This window comes from Schistocerca americana, chromosome 10, assembly GCF_021461395.2.
Source record: "Schistocerca americana isolate TAMUIC-IGC-003095 chromosome 10, iqSchAmer2.1, whole genome shotgun sequence".
NCBI lineage: Eukaryota > Metazoa > Arthropoda > Insecta > Orthoptera > Acrididae > Schistocerca > Schistocerca americana.
In genome coordinates this window covers 169,686,746-169,707,398 of record NC_060128.1, presented here as the reverse complement: position 1 = coordinate 169,707,398, position 20,653 = coordinate 169,686,746, and the positions used below count along the sequence as shown (strand labels likewise).

The 20,653-nt window shown below is 40.8% G+C and overlaps 1 protein-coding gene across 1 annotated transcript in view; it reads right to left on the bottom strand.

Annotated features, from left to right (window-relative positions):
• LOC124552579 overlaps positions 1-17,748 on the bottom strand; it is a 30,838-nt gene extending 13,090 nt beyond the window's left edge. Inside the window, exons 1-2 of the mRNA XM_047126901.1 lie at positions 17,569-17,748; positions 861-1,085 (exon numbers count right to left, since the gene is read on the bottom strand). Coding sequence (XP_046982857.1) covers positions 861-1,003 — 143 coding nt within the window. The 5' untranslated portion in view covers positions 1,004-1,085; positions 17,569-17,748. The remainder of the gene's footprint in view (positions 1-860; positions 1,086-17,568) is intronic.
• Between the last annotated feature and the right edge of the window lie 2,905 nt (positions 17,749-20,653).

Below are 20,653 nucleotides of genomic sequence, written 5' to 3'. Positions count from 1 at the left end.
CGGTCATCTGCTGCCATTGCCCATTAACGCCAAATTTTGCCGTGCTGTCCTAATAGATATGTTTCTTATACATCCCACACTGATTTCTCTGGTTATTTCACACAATGACATAGTGTTGCTTGCCTGTTAGCACTGACCACTCCACACAAATGCTGCTGTTCTCTGTCATTAAGTGAAGGTCATCGGCCACTGTGTTGTCTGTGGTGAGAAATAATGCCCAAAATTTGGTATTCTTGGCATACTCTTGACACTTCGGATTTCAGAATATTGAATTCCTTAACGATTTCAGACAAGGAGATCTATCTCCAACTACCATTCTGTGTTCAAAGTCCGTTAATTTCCACTGTGTGACCATAATCATGTCGGAAACATTCACATGAATCACCTGGGTGCAAATGACAGCTCCACCTATCACTGCCCTTTTAAATATTGTGTACACGACACTAGCGCCATCTGTACATGAGCATATCGTTATCCCATGACTTGTCACCACAATGTATAAATACATTCAAATCATCAGTCACACTTCTCACAGGTACAATAAATAAGTTAGGGTGGTAATTTTTGTTATGACAAAGGGATATCTTGCTGCAGCAATATCTCTTCACAAAATTATAATCATTAACTTTCTCCTCTGAAAACCAAAATATTTTGTTGACTCTGACCTATATAGCGAGAAATGACCAATACGATAAGACAAGAGAACAAAGAGCTTGAAGGAAAAGATTAAGGTGTTCATTTTTCCTACATGTTATCAGAGTGGAACGGTAGGGTAAGTGTGAAAGTCATTGAATGACTCTTCTACTTGGAACTTGAGAGTGAATTGCAGAGTAATCATGCAGTTTTAGATCTTTCCTTACCTGAGACTGACAAGCCTTCCTGGAAACTTATCAAAGGGCACTCCTGTAATGTTGGAAAAGTTGAGTATCAGGCATTGGATACCCGGCAACTGGAGGATACTGCTCAGACCTGGCTGCAAATTGGGAAACTCTATTTCCTCCATGACCAATTTGTGAAGTCGTGGCAGCCTGGCAAGGTAGGGAATCAGGGCTCCACCGAGCCCTGTGCAATATCACACGTCCAGTCTGGAACAAACCACAAGTGTCCTATCATTTGTATGGGAACAAGAGGGGAGGGGGAAACATAATGAATTTTACTTCTGGTAGTCATATATCACCCAGAGCATCTTTGATGTAAATCATAAAATTATGAACAACAACTAGAAAAGGTATCACAAAATTAAACTGCAATATAATATAGATTTCGGTGTCGAGGGGGTGAGGGTTCAGAAGAGCGTGCCAGACCAGAATTTGAACCCAGGACCTTTGCCTTACCAACAGAGCTATCTGAGCACAACCCACTCTCAAAGCTTTACTTCCACCAGTACGTCATCTCCTACCTTTCAAACTTCAAAGCTCTCCTGTATAACTTGCAGTACTAGCACTCCTGGAACGACTAGGCACTGCATCACCAATGACACCCTAAGACACCTTAAGACCAGGGCAATTCAGCTTTAGCAATCACTACCCAACAACACAACAACTCCTCCGCATAGTCGAACATCCTAACACATGGCTACAAAATGAACAAAGCCACAGTGGTCGTGTTCCTGGACATCAAGAAAGCTTTCGACCATCTCTAGTACAATGGCCTTATATGCAAACTAAGTGATGCTGGCTTCCTGATGGACTCGTATGGCTCATACTCATATCTCACAAACTGATGTTTCAACACTGACGTGCAGGGCAAACAATCGACACAACATGGTATCTAAGTTGGGGTACCCCAGGGAAGCATTCTGGAGCCCTTCTTGTTCAACCTCTACATTAATGACTTTCCAGCAACACAAAACACGACATTAGCCATCTATGTGGATGGCACAGCCATCCTTGTGCAAGACTGGAAACCATCAAATGTAAATTCATGAATACAGGTAGCTCTCAGAACTGCTGAGCCTTGGCTGGAACAATGGCGTATTAAAGTAAACGTTGACAAGTGTGCAGCAGTTCTGTTCACATGCAGACCGAAGCTACTGCACAAGCAGCAACACTGTAGACAGGAAACACTACATGCATGCCCAATATGTTTCCGAGAGAAAGCCAGATGCCTCTGTGTCTGGCTGGTCTGGAAATTTATATTGGGTGACCACATAGAATACATTGCCAACAGAATGCATGTGACACTCAAACAACTGTACGGAATGCTCAACAGGGACTTACACTGAATAGGAAGGTGTGTAGGTTCATAGACAAGGCACTGATTACACCTCTGATGATGTACACAGCTCACATCCGGAGATACACGGTTCCTACATGCCTGCAATCTTGCAGAACAAATTGCTAGGCATCATTAGTTGTGCTTCATGCTACACCTGCACTGTGGATCTTCACAATAAAAACTGCCTTGAAACCCTTAAGGAAGTATTCAAAAACTCACCACATGACTATACAGGAGCTCTTAGGCACTCTAACAATCCTTTCAGCCTTACTCAGGGAAACTATGATCACAACCATAGGTAGAAACATAAGTGGCCAAAAACACTGTTAGCAGAGGTGACAGAAGGTCTTTTTGGATGGTCACAACGCAACAGTGAGTGTAGAGAGGCTCCACTTAATATTTACAAAAGCACACACTACAGTTTAGAATGGCATTTCCCTTACTTCACCTGCCTTCAACCTGCACCACTACCGCTCTCCCCGGGCTTGCCCCGCCAACTGCGCATCTATCGGCCACATTATTCTGCGTGCACTCTACCTACATTTAGTGTGACTGCATTGAAATAATAATCATCTACATATCCAAGTAAGTAGTACACTATATATCACTGACAGCACTGATCAGAAATCTTTAAAATAATCACCTCGCAGTTGTCAGTACAAATACTGATAAATCTTACATCTTCAGTGTATCAAAAGGTTTAAGAAACAGTTGTCTTTTATCCCCCAACTGTAAAATATATATGCAGAACATGTCGTTAGGAATGCTCTTGATGGATGAATTAAAGGCATCTCAATTTGTGGAAGAACTATTAACAAACTCCAATTTGCTTATGACACCGTACTTTTACCAACAACAAAGATGAACTTGCTAAGGTACTAACAAAACTAAAGGACATTAGTCTACCATATGGATTGCACCTAAATCTGAGAAAATCCAGACTCACAATTCATTGAGGAGCACAGTTTCAACTCACAGCTTGATTATCGGAACTGGAAGCCACGCATTCTTTCATGTATATTGGGTCAACCATCTGTGACACAGGAAACTGAAGATGAAATAAAACGACAGATAATGCTAGTGTTACTGCCTATGGAGAAGCTCATGAAGATGTGGCAGAACAGAGCACAAAGGTCTGATTTGTTGAACACCTGCATTTTCTATCTTATTTTATGGTTGTGAAACATGGACACTTAAGCCCAGATACTAGCATACCTACGCATTTGAGCTGTGGTGCTCACGTAGTATGCTGCACATGAAATGGACCGAAATAAAGAACTAATGTGTCCATTATTGAGCACTTCAGTGTCTCAAGGTGCCTTTCTTCTCTTGTCAGCCAAAATTTTTTTCATTTCTTTGTTCACATTGTTAGAACAGATTGAGAAAACCTACAGAAAATAATCACACAGGCAAAGAACAAGGACAAGAGACTGAGGGGTAGAGCAGCAAGCAGGATTGATGACAATTATGTAGCTAAAAGACTAAACTGCTGGGTCATTAGTCCCTCCTTATCACGAGAGAAACACATAGAAAGACAGAAAATGGGGACTTGGCTGCTCAAACTAAATATAAGCAAGTAAAAGAGTTTAAAAGGGCATGACAGTGGTTTTAACACAATAGGTAAAAGAAAACAGAAATAATCTGCAGCATCTTGCACAAGAGAATCTAAAGACACAACAAGGAAAGAGGGGAGGAGAGGAATCTATGGTTGCTTGGTGGGTACCAGCCACAGGGGATGCTCTTGCCCCCACTTCGACCCCTAACACTTGAAGTGGAAGAATATTATAGGTTAGAATAAAATCTGATCTCCCTAAGGAAATGCAGATTTTGGTAGTGGCTGTCACACCATCTACAAGCATCTGAGGTAGCAAGGCAGGCAAGCTGAGAGAGTGCCGCAGATTGGCCAGCAGTGCACACTTGATAAGAACGTGCATTGTCGTCAGTAGACTACCGCAGCTACAGTGAAGAGGATCTTCCTGATGCAGAAGGAACGCGTGGGTAAGCCTCGTGTGGCCGATGCGTAGTCAACAGAATCGCACCTTTCCGAGAGACCTGGAAAGATGTATTCTACACCTTTCTCACCCTTAAATCACTTTCAACTTGTTTTGGGTCATAGTAGCCTGCCATTCCAATTCCCAGAGCCTAAAAATATTGCGTCGAAGTTCTAATCTTAAGTCTGAGCCCGACATTCTGATGTCAAGTTGATCTCCTGCAGTTGTGTCTTTAGCTAGATGGTCAGCAAGTTCATTTCCTGGAATACTTATTGGGCTCAGTGTCCAGATGAAGGTCGGTCACTGTCTTTCCAGAACTGTAGAGGTCAGCTAGTAGGTCCTGGATATTTCGACCAAAAGATTTTTGGGATAGCACGGGGTTATACCTTTTAAGCAACTCGTGGAATCGCTACAGATCAGAAAGTTCGTCATAGCCTGGGATTTGACATACCGCAAAGCCTGAGAGATGGCAACCAACTCAGCAGCGTATGCACTGCAGGCACTCAGCAGAGAGTGCTTCGCATGCCCCCTTGCACGTGCAAAAGCGAAACTGACACTGTCGTTGACTTTCGATCCGTCTGTGTAGATGCATACTGAATTAGAATAAACATGGAAGACTGAATGGAAAAGGTGTCAGGGAAGGGTAGTATCAGCATTCTTTTTGAAGCCACAAAAGAGGTCCATCCGTATAACAGGGCAGGGTACCGCCCACAGGGAGGGGGTGGAGGGAGAGGCACGGGGTTGTCAAGAGGGAGTTCTAAGAACACAGGCTAACTAACGGAGGCTGCTGGAGGTCCTCCAGCAGAATATCAAGTCGGATCACAGCCCGTCTTCCCAGTTTTGAGCGATACGCAAACAGTTTGAAATGCTGGTTGTGGAACAGAGTTGAGTGACGGGTGGGCAGTCATCTGACAGACTGTGACTACGTAATTTACCAGAAGCTGCTGTCATCTAACCCGCAGAGGTGGGACACCAACTTCCACCAGGAGGTTGTCAACAGTGCTCATACGGAAGGCCCCCGTTGCCAACCGCATGCCAGTGTGGTGAAGAATGCCAAGCAGGCTCAATACAGACGGTACTACTGACCGGCGGGCAACATATCCATTGTCCAAGTGGGATAAAATCATCGCTTTGTAAAATCTCAGATGAACTGTGTGCGGTCCACGCCCTATGAGGAATGTCTAAGTACAGCGATGGAAGGACTGCGGGACCCACTGCATTTACAATAACTTTGATGTCGATAGCAAACAGCGTTACCCTCAGAACCGATCCCCGAGGGACTCTAGTTTCCAGGACATACGGTTGCTGAGAGTCGAATCTATCTGCACCCGAAAAAAATCTGAGAGATAGGAAATTCTGGATAAAAATGAGTAAACAGCCCCAGAAACCCCACTCATGCAGTGTAGATAGGATGTGATGCCACCAGGTAGTATTGTATGCCCTCTGTACGCAAAAAAAACACAGCAATCAGATCTTGGCTATGTGCACAAGCATTGCACACTGCAGATTTCAAACAAACAAGATGATCTGTAGTGGACCGGAAAGCTCGAAAGCCACTTTGGAATCGTGATATATGCTTCAAGACACCAAGAAAGTCAGTGGTTGACCATTCGTTTGAATAGCTTACACAGCCCATTTGTCAGAGAGGTTGGCCAGTAGTTAGTAAAAATATGAGGAATAATGATATGTTCCTGCCATTGAGAGGGAAATATTCCCTCCTGCCAAATGTGATTAGAAAGCCCAAGGATATATTTCATGCTGTCAGCACAAAGGTGGTCTAGCATTTGGTTGTGGATGTTGTTGGGTCTATGGGCCATATCGTGACACTCAGCCAAAGTGCTGTGAAGTTGCCATTCACTAAAAGGGGCATTACATGATAGAGAGCTGTGTGCATGGAAAGATAGTGTATGGCATTTAAAAAGGTGTTTCTAGGTCGGGAAATGAGGATGGTAATTACTGTAATCAGTGAAGTGTGCAACAAAACATTCGGCAAGTACCATGGGATCAGCGCAGATGTAACCACTGACAAGGATGCCAGGAACCACTGTGGGTGGTGGATGGCCACAAATGCAGCAGAGTTGGGAGAATGGGGTGTGGGATTGTATGGTTGAGACACATTGCTCCCAACCCTCCTGCTTCCTTTTCTTTATTAAAAACCATGCTTTCGCCTGGAGTCTCTTGAATGCTATTAAATTATCCATAGAGGGCAGCGCTTGTGCCGTTTAAGCACCCTGTGACATTTCATTTCCTAATAGCTGTTTCTGTATCTTCAGACCACCGTGGCACTGGCAGTCGTCAGGACGAGCCAGAGGAGTAGGGTATTGTTGCTGCTGCAGCATGAGCAGTAGTATCAATAGTATCCTGTACCAGTTTGTCGATATCTGTCACATGACTGGCTGCAAAAGTGGCTGCAGAGGAGAAAGCCTGCCAATCAGCTTTCCAAAGTGACCAATGTGGGGCATGTTCTAGATGCCTGTGAATGGAAAGGGAGAGAACAATAGGAAAATGATCACTGTCACAAAGGTTGCCATGGATGCACTACTGAATATGGGGTAAGATACTCTGACTGCAAGGTCAACAGCTGAAAACATTTCGTGGGCCATAGTGAAATGTGTTGCAGCTCCAGTGCTGGGTAGGCAGGGGACATCAAATTCTGAACAAAGATGTTCCAGTATTCGGCCTCTGTGAGACACAGTGTCACCACCCCGCAGAGGATTACTGGCATTAAAGTCCCCCAATAAGACGGGGGTGGGGAGCTGTGCCACTAACTCTAACACCTTATGATAACAGAAAGATCCATCTGGGGGTAGATAAACATTACACATTGTCATCCAAACTGACAGGTAGACACTAACAGCCACGGCCACTAGTGCAGCGGTACAGGGCATCTGCTAATTGAAGTGTTTGCTGCAAAAACCAGGCAAGTCAGAAAATACACATTCTGAGAAAACTGAAAAACAAAGTTCGACATCTACAGAAGATGCGTATTTTTGAGAAATTATACAAGACAATGTTACTGACTTATAGCCCTGCATTTTATGTGCAATACATAAAATTTTGATTAAAAATATACACATAAATAAATTAAAATTGCAATTATAAATATTTGAACTTATCAGGTTTTTGCACCAAAGACTTTATAATCTGAAGTACTGCATGCAAAATTGGACATAAATAACATGAAAACAAAATAACAACAAATAATGACTCAATTTACTTTTTATTAATTATCAGACATTTTACAATATTTTTTGTCAGAAAAATTATACATATTTTTGCATGTCTTATAACGTAAACTATTCTGTCCCGAAGTAAATTTTTTAAGGCTATTATCATTAACCAAATATAAAATCTACAGTCTCAGAACATTTTGTTCACCTACTTGATTTACAGTTAAAGTACTTCATGGTCATTTTAAAATATTCTCACTCTATTTCATTTGGGCTGTGTTCACCATCATCATTTCCTGCAGAGGGTAACAGTTTTTCATAGAAACCCATATCTGCAGTAGGAATGTACTTTCTAACCAATTTTATGACATCATCACATTTGTGCCTTTTAAGAGGTAAAGGACCACCATACAGTGATTCCTCTGGGAAGGTAATGTCACCTTTTATTGCCTTCTTTAGTGGTGGAGACTCTGACTAACATTCATGTGTTGATTCTGGCTGGCTTTAAATATGTATTTGTGAGTATAACTGTACTGCAATATTTTATATTGTGAAATTTTGAAAAGCTCATTGTGTTTTGTTTTCCTATTTGTTTTAAAAAACTGTTTAATGTGGTCTTTGTAACTTTTGAACATGTTATGTTTCACAGGAACAACAGTAAAGAATTTAGACTTTTTCTAACAAGTGAATGCCACTCTTCAGAAAGGTGCAATCTATTTACAACCCTTTTCCTCTTTTCAACGTTCCTAAAGTACTTATCACAAGGCAAAAATGAATGTCACTGCTCTGGAAAGTAATGTGTAATTTTCTGAAATTTGTAGTATGTGCAAGACTGAAGAGGTACTGTAGAAGTGCAGCACAGTTATCTGAAAATAATACAATTTCATTTGTATCAGGGGGAATGACATGTTTAAAGTACCAATCTAAACAGGAAATAACTTCATCAGGACCTTTATTGCCATCACATTCTGTGTACATGAACATGTGAGCCTTTCCACTGCTACAACAGTGTATATTAAAGTTGTACATCCACAGTTGTCTCAGATAAAATACATCTGTTGAAGGGAGTACTGGAAGTGGCAAATTTTGCTGGTAATCAAATGTTAAACATGCAACAGCTTTATCTTCCCTAGCCCTTTTAGTTTCTTCCCCAAGTCGTTCATAGAATACTTCACTCTTTCGCAAATGTAGTTCCTTCTCGAGTTCAAGCTCTCTTTTGTGTTCCAAATCATCAGTACAATCTTCTATTAATTTCTTTAAAGAATCACACTTCTCACAAGTGTCACTTTTTGGGTGTCCAAATGAAATACTGAAATTAGCTTTAAAACATCTATAATAATAGTCATATGTTACCCTACAGTTTTGCACTTTTTCACCTGGTTTTAAGGCCTTAAAAACATCTGCCTCATGCTGTTCTAAATATAACTCATACATTATTTTTACATTCAATTCTGGAGGTAAAAATACTTTCTTGATATTATCTGCTCTACTGTAGTGGGATGTTTGTGCAGGAAACTGTTTTATGTGATTTATAACATTTTCTAAGTCATTATCACTCACTCAGTTAGGCCTGTTTTCATGTTTTCCTCTACGATCTGCGGGTGGACCAATATTTTTGGATGCAAATGAAGCCAGACATTCAACCCATGCCTTCTTTATCCCATAAAGGCTGCAGAAAGCTTTTTTGCATATTACATGTTGTTGGATTTTAAGCTGAACCTGGAAAGACATAAAATATTATTTCAAAAACTTTCGTGAATAAATTAGGTTTCCTCACTTTAAAAATACATATTATTTTGGGCTAAGATTACTTCACTGCATGTTATTACACAAATACATGTGTGTGTAAACGTATGAGAAGTTACGCACTTGTGAATCTTCACGTTTTCTAGGCCTTCGCCGATCAACTTGCTTTGGTGTAATCGATGCACAGAAAAACGCATCCTGAGCTTCTTTTGTTGAAAGTGAGTTAAACTTTGCCAGTATTTCCTGTTTTTCTTTTGTATCAAGTACATATAAACATTTTGTTTTGCAGTTGCATGCAGGCCCAGTTTCATAAGCTGGAATAACCTTGCCACTACATGTGACATACGACTCACCACATAGCCTTTTCAGTTTGTCTCTGTTTCTTTTCCATTTACTAGAATCACCTTTTCTTTTCCTAGTTACATGTTCATATTCACTATCACTGTGTGAATCATTGGAGGACATGTCTTAAACACAATATACACTACAGATAAATGCAGATAAACGCACAATCTGAACAACTTCAACTTCAACTTCACATGCAGCCATGTAAACAACACAACAGCCTGCCACTCTAGTGCTGCCACCTACTGGTGCAAGAACCAGCCAAGTCTAGGACTAATCTGTTTCTTCCACCAAATGCAACCATGCATATCTCATTCAGATCATTGAACAAAAGTCTGGTTGTTGCACCAAAAGATGCACATTCTGATGTTATATCTCATGCCAATAACATCTCATTTTTGACCAGAAATGGACTTACCTGGTTTTTGCAGCAAGCCCGTCAACTGGAAACATCACAACACATGAGGGTACAGACCTCACCAGATGTTCTCTCGACATTAATGTGATTGGTACAGGAGTGTTGGTAGTTTTTTAGAGCAGGGAGGTGTGTTGCTGTAAGCTGTGTTTCTTGAAGTTCTATGCCAATTACTGAGTAAGTAGCCATTAGGTGATGGAGTTTGGTCAAATGGTGATAGTAGCCATTACAGTTCCATTGAAGAAGTGCTGGAGTCAGATCTGAGTAAATGGCAAATGGAAAAGATGGGTGTGATTGCTTCAACACCAGGTCACGGTCCACCTGATTGCATGATCTGTCATCCATGTGCATAGGCTCGATGGCTGCAGGGCTGGGAAGTGGAGCATCAAAGCCTCAGAAAGTAGCTTATATATCTTCTTATCCTTCCAAGACTTGGATTTCTGTGAATATTTCCCCACTTTATCTTCCGGGAGAGAAGAGGACAGTACTTTTCTTGGACTCACAGGTTGTGTCTGTTGGTTCTTGTCTTGAGAGGGGACCACCTTGACAGGTGTCCTCACTTCTGATGCCAGATGATGACTAGCCATCTCAGGCCGCACCAGTGGTGTGGGAACAACTGGTGCTATGGGTGTAGGGAGAGAGCTGACATTCCCTCTCTCAACTGTGGTGCAGGCTCTGGAATACGACCAGGGCAGGGAGTGTCGTGCGAGACCTTGTCATGTATGAGGTGGGGACTGTGATAAGACAGCTGCAAAATTGGAGATCTTATTAGTCAAAAGAAATCTTTCAAACTTTTCCTTGCATCTTGGTAAGACAGGTGGTCTACTCTTGAATTTTCTTCTCCCTCTTGAGCACTGCACTGAACGAGGAGGTTCTGGACAGTTGACACATTGAGGTGGTTGCTCACAAGTGCTCCCCTCATGATACACCCATCCACATGCCCTACAGATAGCCTCATTAGAACAATGGGAGGACATGTGTCCAAACCTTTGGCATTTAAAACATCTCATCTGAGGCGGAAAGTAACACCTGACATCAAACCTATAAACCATGACCTTAATCTTCTCAGGTAAAATGATGCTGTCGAGGATAGGACAAAAACTCCAGTGTCCATTCTAGTACTCTCGGGTCTCTTCTGGATGTAGCGAATAAAATGGACTCCATGCCACACCAGATTAGTTACGCAGCTCTTCATCAGTTTGTAGCATTTAGGTCCCAATTGAATATAACACCTTGAACTCTACTGAGCTTGTTATCAGGAGAAATGGTGACTGGTATATCTCTTAATTTGACGCAGGCCTAAAGTGCTCATTGATTGGCTGACATGACGTTTTGATCAGCAAGGATCCATTTCTCACCTACTCTGTTGTAACAACCTCCCCAAACCCATCTTCAATATTTTCAATGAAGAACATTTGCTTCAACGAAGCCAAAGAGCTGCCGTCACTGCGGGAACAAACTAAGGACTCAGCAAACTGTACACTTCCATTTCTCCTTGCCTGGCTCTCATCTTGAGGCACAGTCAATGACACAAATGCCATATGAGTGTAAACTTCTGCATTAAAATCACTGTTCCTGATTGATAAGACGGTCATGTTGACACGGCCACCATTCAGTTAGATCCATTTCACTGCGGATCTTCCGCTGCGATGCCACTCACTACTATTGGAGTATCTCTCTGTGGACGACACCCTGCCAAGCCAAAGGCCACCTGGCACAGTAGCTGTTGCCTAAGAGTCCCGGTACCCCGAAGTGGACAGGGACCTACTCCTTGGCTGATACAGGGAAGTCACAGCAGTGGAATCGCTGCATTGTCAGGGGGTTACCATCGAGAGGGTACACGACAACACCACCACAACAGACTGGCTACTGCACTGGATTCTGGGTGCAGAGGTAGACCCACTTGGTTCGTAGGTGCAATAGATAACAGCGCACAGTGGGGAGGTAATGCACCACAGGAAGGCGTCCTTCCCCAAACAGCCCACACTTTGGTAAAATTGGGAAAGTGGGATCAGCATTTAAAATGCCAACGCATCAATAAAAGAAAATAGCAAAAACTTTCAAAAGTCTGAAGAACAATCACAAGACCAAGGTAAAAAAAAAAAACTAACCCAATAAAAAAAGACTCCTATCAGTTGCCTCTTACGACAGGCAAGGAAGGGCCACGAGTCTGTTCTAGCCCCCAACACCGCAGGGAGAGCAGCGAGCAGGTGACTTGATCAAATCAAGAAGATCTTTGGTCTACCTCTTCAGCAGGTTCTAAAGCTGCTTTCACACAGAGCTTGAAACATGTTCTGCAACAATGTTCGTGACTGGTACTGGACTACTGATGCTCGCAACACATTATCAACACAAGACCAGTATTCCATGGTTGAATCAGTACAGATCAAAGGAATAATACTGTTTGTGTCTTGCTACCACAAAATGCAGCACTAGTGTGTTTCTGCTCAGTTTGTAGTGTTGCTTCTTATCTTCTCATGTGTTCCTTACGAAATGGAATGGTCAAGAAGCAACATTTATGAACTTGTCACACTATGAGGCAGGGGAGTGCTTCTGGAATGTTTGAAGTCATAGTTATAAAAATAGTAAACAGGAGCATGACTCCCTACAAAAAATAGCTGCATTGCTTGGCAGTAGCAGCAGCAATGCAGTTAAAAAAATTAGATCTCCCATTTCTCAATAATCCAGCAACAACAACGAAAACGGCGGGATTCATTACCTGTCTTTGGAAAAATGTATCGTCAGCTAGTTACGTGAGCTACCACCCTATGAAATGGTGGCGGCGGCCACGATGATGATGACAATCACCAACAAAAACTTTTATGACTATTTCTACAAGGCAGAAATGAATGTAGGTAGGAGGCACCAGTCAGTAGTAAATGTCGATGTGGCAAAGGGATCATCTACATCACATTCCCCTGAGAAATCCATTGGGAGCGTGGGGTGACCTTGAGGCTAAAGAAGTTTTTCTTGTTCAAAATTATAATATGGATTAATTTGATATGAAAACAAAATAAATATATCATCAATTAAATGTGTTTCAGTGCTATTGACATAACTGAAGTACATTCAAATAATCCTTCAGTCCCTCAATCAAATCTTCAGAAACTGCAGGAACTGTTTGAGAAATGGCTGGCTTTGAAGTGTGGGATAAATATACAAGCCTTTGATAGTAATCTCCTGTTGTAAGGGGAGGGGGGGCAGGGATGATGATGACGACAGGAATTGCTTTTCTGAAATTTGTGCCCTTGCTTGAAACAACTGACCCTATAACATTAAGTACAATTTCAAAATCAGACCGCAACATCTTAGTGAAGTTACAAAAATCAGAACTGTCTTCCAGATTCTGCTCACACAGCACGTGATTCTCACCACGTCTTCTACAGTACGATTTTGTCCACCAATGATGACTACGTTGTTTTGTTCATCTGCTTATTTCATCTAATATTATTACTGCAGCACCATGTATCATTAAGTCTTCCTGTTCACTTGCCATAGCGTAGGCCTCTCTCTTAATGCAAATACACAATGTGATATGTTTGTTACCAGTTCGGCACAGTAGATGACGCGAGTACATATGTAGAAATGTTTGTCACTAGTGTAGACAGTGACGTGAACACTGAACAATGTGGCCCCCATGCTGTGAGACGAATTGCAAACAATGCTATGAACAGACACATGTTTTTAAAGCCAGTGTAAACGCAGCCTAAGATAAGCTAGTAACCATCCAAGATGGTGATGCTCGGATCTGCTGTGCCCCAGTCGATTCTGCTCGACCACGATTGATTCCAGCAACATCACTCGTAGATGACTTGTGGACATGCCCCATGGCTGGGGTTTTTCTTAAGCATCACACTACAGAGTGTGCAGAGGTTGCCAAATGAGGGGAGAGGTGGTGTGGGAGACTGTGGTGCTGGCAATAGTTCTGTGGTAGTGGGGAGTAAGTGCGACATATGGCCACAAAGTGAGCACTGCGTGCCAGATGAGACACCTCGTTTTGACGAGATGGTGTGTGCAGATGTCCTTATGAGGTATGGGACATTCTGTAGCAGCTTTGGACAACAATTAATATGGTGAGCTGGAACACAGAACTGTGGGGGACTGTACTGGGGTTGCAGCTCATTATAAATGTTATACATACCTTAGTCGCACCTATTGACTTTTGAATGTGTCCTCTTGGGCATTCCAAGGTTCTAATTGACAATGCTACTCACACCTTCTGGTCAGTCCATGTGGTCAAGAGGATTTTTTTCCCAAGTTTTGAAATTGAGAAAGAAAATAATATTATAAAAAGGATAGTTGCTACTAACCATATAACAGAGATGCTGAGTCGCAGATAGGCACAACAAAAAGACCGTCGGAAAATAAGTTTTCAGCCAACAAGGTCTTCGAGAAGTAGGGGATGGTAAGGTGCCACTTGTGGGAGCGTACAGGGATGAGGTGGAGGGAGGGTTGGGCAGCTAGGAGGTTACATGGTGGGGAGGGGGGGGGGGGTTGGGGGAGTTGGTGGGGAGGGGGGAGTGTGCATAGTAGTAAACGAGAAGTAAGAAGGCTGAGGGAGCATTGTTGGAACAGAGGGATGGCTGTGTAGTGCTGGAACGGGAACAGGGAAGGGGTGAGTAGCAGCTATCCTTTTTATAATATTGAAACTGAAAAAAATGCTGTTTTGTCAGTGTGGACATATTTAACTGCCAAGTTTAAATTTGTAAAAATAGTTATAAGACTGTTCTAGTCCCCTTCATTATCGGCCATTGGGCACATTGCACCCAATGATAAGTGCACATATAGAAGTGTTTTGTCATTTCAGTTAGCTAATTCCACTTCTCTATTTGTTGTAGAAGCCTGGTTATAGTCTGTGCATTGGTTCCTGTGCTAGCATGGGATTGTTTGCAATGGCAAGCAGCTTGGAGCGGATTTGACCACTATTGTCCAGTTGACAAAACGGTACATTTTCTGACTGCAGTTCTGTATTGGTGCCACTCTAATTTTTTGGGTTAAATTTCTAGAAAGAATTTTATTCTGCTTTGTATTTCTTTAATGGTAAGGGAACTATTTGTCAATGATTAGAAGTATTGATGTATACCAGTGTATAATTTTTAGATTGCTATTTATATGTTTTATAAACTCTAATGTAAGGTATTACTTAAAAGATGATTGATGCTTATCTTGCAAGGTTGTCTGTGGATGTTTGTTGATGACAAAAGTTGTGTGTCAGTGGCTTGAATTTCTGGCAGTAATTTCATATTATGGACTGAGATCCCATAAAATATGATTAATGTTAAGATAGGTTATGTGACTTGATGCACAAACACTTAAACAAAACTGTCTTTTTTATTAATAAAAAAAGAAAAGGTAGCCATAGGCTAATAGTTATCTTTTATTGCCTTTTACTGTGATTTGCAATTTTAATGGTCAGCAGTGCATTTCCAGTTAATGCCATGACTTAATAAATCTCAATCCTATTTCAGCCTCCACATTTACAAATAATTCAGACATGATCGTCAGCTGCTTCACCAGTTAGGGTTTGGTTTTTCATCCAATTACTGTATTTACTTACTGTATTTTCACTACATCTACATAGATACTCCACAAACCACTGTATGGCTTGTGACAAATGGTACTCCGTACCATTACTAGTCATATCCCATCCTGTTCCGCTCACACACAGAGCGAGGGAAACACAACTGTTTATACGCCTCCATACAAGTCCTGATTTCTCATATCTTATCTTTGTGGTCCTCATGCACAATGTATGTTGGAGGCAGTAGAATCGTTCTGCAGTCAGATTGAAATGCCAGTTCTCTAAATTTTCTAAATAGTGTTCCTCAAAAAGAATGTCACCTTCCCTCCTGGGAAGTTTCCGACATGTCCGTAACACTTGCATGTTGTTCAAACCTACCGGTAACAAATCTAGCAGGCTGCCTGTTAACTGCTTCAGTGTCTTCCTGTACTCCACACACTCGAGCAGTACTTAAGAATTGGTCACACTAGCATAAGAATAGGTCACACTAGCATACTATATGCAATCTCCTTTACAAATGAATTGCACTTTCCTAGAATTCTCCCAATAAACCAATGTCGACCATTCATATTGCCTACCACAATCCTTACACACTTGTTCAATTTAGATTCGCTTTGCAACATTATGCCAGATATGTAAACAACATGACTGTGTGAAACAGGATACTACTAAGAACATCATGGGTTTGTTTTTCCTACTCATCCCCATTAACTTACATTTTTCTACATTTAGAGCTAGCTGCCATTCACCACACCAACTAGAAATTTTGTGCAAGTCATTTTGTACCCTCGTGTAGTCACGCCACTTCAATACCTTACTGAACACCACAGATTGCTGCCCACCCTGTTAGCGAAATCATTTATGTATACAGAGAGTAACAGAAGTCCTATGACGCTTTCTTCGGGCACCCCTGACAATACCCTTGTCTCTGATGAACACTCATTGTCAAGGACAACATACTGGGTTCTATAACTTAAGAAGTCTTCAAACCACTCGCATATCTATGAACTTATTCCATATGTTCATACCTTCTTTAACAGTGTGCAATGGGGCACCATGTCAAATGCTTTCCAGAATCTGCCTGTTGCTCTTCATCCATAGTTCGCAGTATATCATTTGAGAAAAGGGCAAGCTGAGTTTCACATGAGAGATGCTTTCTGAAACCATGCTGATTTGTGTACCTACGATCTCAGTCTCAAAAAAATTTATTATATTTGAAATCAGAATGTGTTCCAAGGATTCCCCAGCAAACCAATGTTAGGGATATTGGTCTATAATTCTGTTGGTCTGATCTTTTGCCCTTCTGATATACGGCAGTCACCTACGATTTTCTTCAGTCCCCTGGGAATTTGCACTGAGTGAGATATTCATGATAAATATAAGCTAGGTATGGAGCCAATGTTGTAGAGAACTCTTTGTAAAACCAAATTGGGATTCCATCCAGATCTGGTACTTTCAAATCTTTCAATTGTTTCTCTACACCAGGGATCATTTATTACTGTGTCATCCACACAGGAGTCTGTCTGATGGAAAAATGATGGTATGTTTGTAGGATTTCCCTGTGTAACTGATTTTTTCAGCATGAAATTTAAAACTTTGGCTTTCATTTTGCTATTTTCAACTGCCACATCAGACTGGTCAACTAGTGATTGGATGGAAGCCCTAGGCCTACTTTGCAATTATACATAAAAACCAGAATTTTCTTGGATTCTCTGCCAGATCTTTTGCTAAGTTATAATGGTGGTAGTTGTATGCTTCAAGCATAAATCTTTTCAAAGATGCATGAATCTCTACTGACCTTTGTTTGTTGTCATTTGTGCATTCTCTTTTTAACCGATAGTGCAACAATCTCTGCTTCCTCAGCATTTGCCAAATATCATTATTAAACCAGGGTGGGTCTTTCCCATCCTTTATCTACTTACTAGGCACGTAACTCACCAGACCACGATTTACATTCTGTTTAAACTTTGCCCGTAATTCCTCTACATCCACCTTACTGGAACTAAGTGATGAACTGATAAATGAGATGCTGAAAACTGCTTATCTGCTCTTTCTGGCAGAAACTCTCCCCTAGCATTCTTAACTGATTTATTCACTTTTGTAACCATAGTTGCTATAATGACTTCACAATCACTGCAGTGTAACGTCAGCAACATTACTTACATTTCAAGATGTTCCAGGCGGTAGATCTGAGAGAAAGCCGCATTGGACAGTTGCTCAGCTTCTCTGAGAATGAGTTGCTGCAAAGCGGGGCACCCAGTGCTCACGGCGATTATCGTGTCATCGTCCAGGCCGTACCCTTGTCGTAGATCCAGCAGTCTCAGATTCGGCAGTCCACCAAATCTTCAAAACACAATCAGTACACAGTTTGCGATGTAGCAGATTATTTTGTTCACATAACGGGAAATATTAGAAAGAGCTGTCTGACAATACACTAACAAGCTGATGACAGCACATCCTGCCCACCAATTCCGACACCGACAGCACGCTACTTGCATGCCACTCCAAAGTAACTCTTGTGAAACGATTTTAAAGTAATTCTTGTGAAACAATTTAGGTCAGAACACTACACGTTTTTACATGTCACAATACACTATCTGATTTGGACTGTGTATAATTATTAAAACACTTAAATAGTAATGGTATCTGTAAGCACAATAGGCCCCAAATATCAAACATTTAATTTTGATAGGTTTTAGATATGCTATACTGCCCCAACAATTGTGAACACCTAGACAGGAATGTTATTATTATACAGGGTATTAAATACAAAGACCAAACAAAAACAAGAAGATGAAGTCAAAGCAAGGCAGGCAAATCAGACTAAGCAAAATTTTCCAGATAACCACAGATAAGAAACACAGCATTGTGGAACTACAGCTGTAACATGACAGCCAATCATCAATGAGAATATAGAAGTTTGTCCAGTAAGAGAATGGGTTTGGATGTGTCTAGCAGTGTAGTTTTGTTCAAAATGGCTGTTACTGTGCTTCTGATGACAGAAGTTCATTCACACTCTCTCTACATTAGCAAGACTTAAAACGCGGTCTTCATGTTTCATTATTAACAATGTTTTACCTTACATGCCCACTATCTTAGTTTCACACTATTTCTGCAGTACAGATTATTATTTTAACATTTACATCACAATACTACGCTCAGTCACGGTATATTGATAATTTTTACTTATGGACTGTCTGACAGCAACTGAATAAAACACAATTTTAGTGCCATACACGTTTCACCTTTATTTTCTGCAAGGCATAATCAGTGGCAGGTTGCGTGGACAATTTCTTACATATTACGCTCCTGTTGCATTTTTGGTGTTGTTGTTGTTGTTGTTGTTCTTCTTCTTCTTATGAATGCCAATTTGCATTTTTTTCCCCACATTCCACAGCACTATGAATTGAATGCTTGTTTGAATGCAATGTTTTGGTTTCTGTTGCCCCAGAAACGCGGATGGCACTATAATTGTGTTTTATTCAGTTGCTGTCAGACGGTCCATAAGTAAAAATTATCAATATACCGTAATATTACACGCAACTGAGGAAGACAGGACTACAAAAGTTGAAGACGTTACGGACAGTCAATTTAATTGTTAGTATTAGCCCCATTAAACATCACAGAACAATCATGTCTGATGTAGCTAGCTGCGGAAAGGAATTTAAGTTTGCTAGGTTTGACTGCTCAGCTGAAATCGACATCTCCATGTAATTTAAACAGTAACTGAACTCTTCAACATAACAGGTATTATCTGGAATAAGTTAGCCGAGTTGCTCACACTTCACTGACTAACCTTACTTTCTTTCTTTTTTTGACACTTCTCTAGAACAGTGCATTTCAGACCAACAGTTATTGAGGAATTTCTGCTCCTTTCAATGTCCCCTATCATGCTAGCTAACTGTGGCCATCACACTCAAGTGCCATGTGCATGATTTAGAGTTTTTCTTCCCTCAATATTTTTTACTCTATGGCAAGAAAAATAAAGCTGCCATAAAAAAATATATATTATTGTTTTAAATTAAACAAATTTTACTGTTAACAAGGAAAAGCTCTCAGCATACGTGCCTATGAAATTTGACGAATCTCTGTCCTCGGTGCATGCACAAGCCTTCTTTCTTTTCTCCCCCCCCCACCCCCCCCACCCCCCTCCTCCTCCTCCTCCTCACTACATAAACCTTTTTTAAAGAAATGTGAATATGGAAAAGTCAACCAAAAGCATAACATCTCTCTCTTTGTGTTTTGCAAAGACTCACTCATTTTCTTATTTCTTTGTTTGTAAGTCTACTCAGTACGATAGAAGGTATTCATTGTAGGAGCAGAGAAGGCAGAGAAACCCTCTGCACTATGGATGAAAGCTGTTTTCCAGCGCACAAGTACCCCCCCCCCCCCCAAATCAATATGTAAAGGAAAATTAACTTTTTTTATTTATGAAGACAACTCCTGGTAGATAGTTTTGTCATGTACCCTATTTACACTGATGTAGTACAAAATATTGAGATTTACAACTGATTATACACAAAGCTACAGACTGTAATGAAACTGGGCTTTGTTCAAAGTTTATTCTCATGCAAAAAAAAAAAAAAAAAAAAAATATATATATATATATATATATATATATATATATATATATATATATATATATCATGTTAATTTTTTTTTCCTCCAGCTTAGTCATTTGGCCTAAAATTGTACGTCTGTAGTCTCTGAATGTCATGACATTTTGTTTACACGGCGTAATTCTTATTAATGGTCAAAAACTCCTTAAGTGACGTAGATGACTAAGACAAGTAATTTAATATAAGACATGTGGGGCTACAAATGTTGGGAAGTATCTTGAAAGTTAATGAAAACTGTTGAACATGTGACATCCCCATATGACGTACCTCAACACACATGCAATGGTTGGGCTTGGGCATGAAGGGATGATGGACTGATGCAATACTTGAATTCGAGCAAACGGTGCAAATTTCTAACACCTTTTGTAAGTATGGTCTGTTGTAAAAGTAGAATTTACAAAATTATTGCCCTTACTGCTACCAAGAAAATCTATTCTTATTTTGTGTCTCTTTCCTTTTCTTCCTTCTTTTTCTGTTTACAGACATCAGTTAATAAAGAAAACCTGTGCCTCCTTCCTTTTCTTCCTTCTTTTTCTGTTTACAGACATCAGTTAATAAAGAAAACCTAAGTCATGCGCTGGTACAATGCAATTCAGAAGCTTATACTCATTTACTTGTGATGCAATACG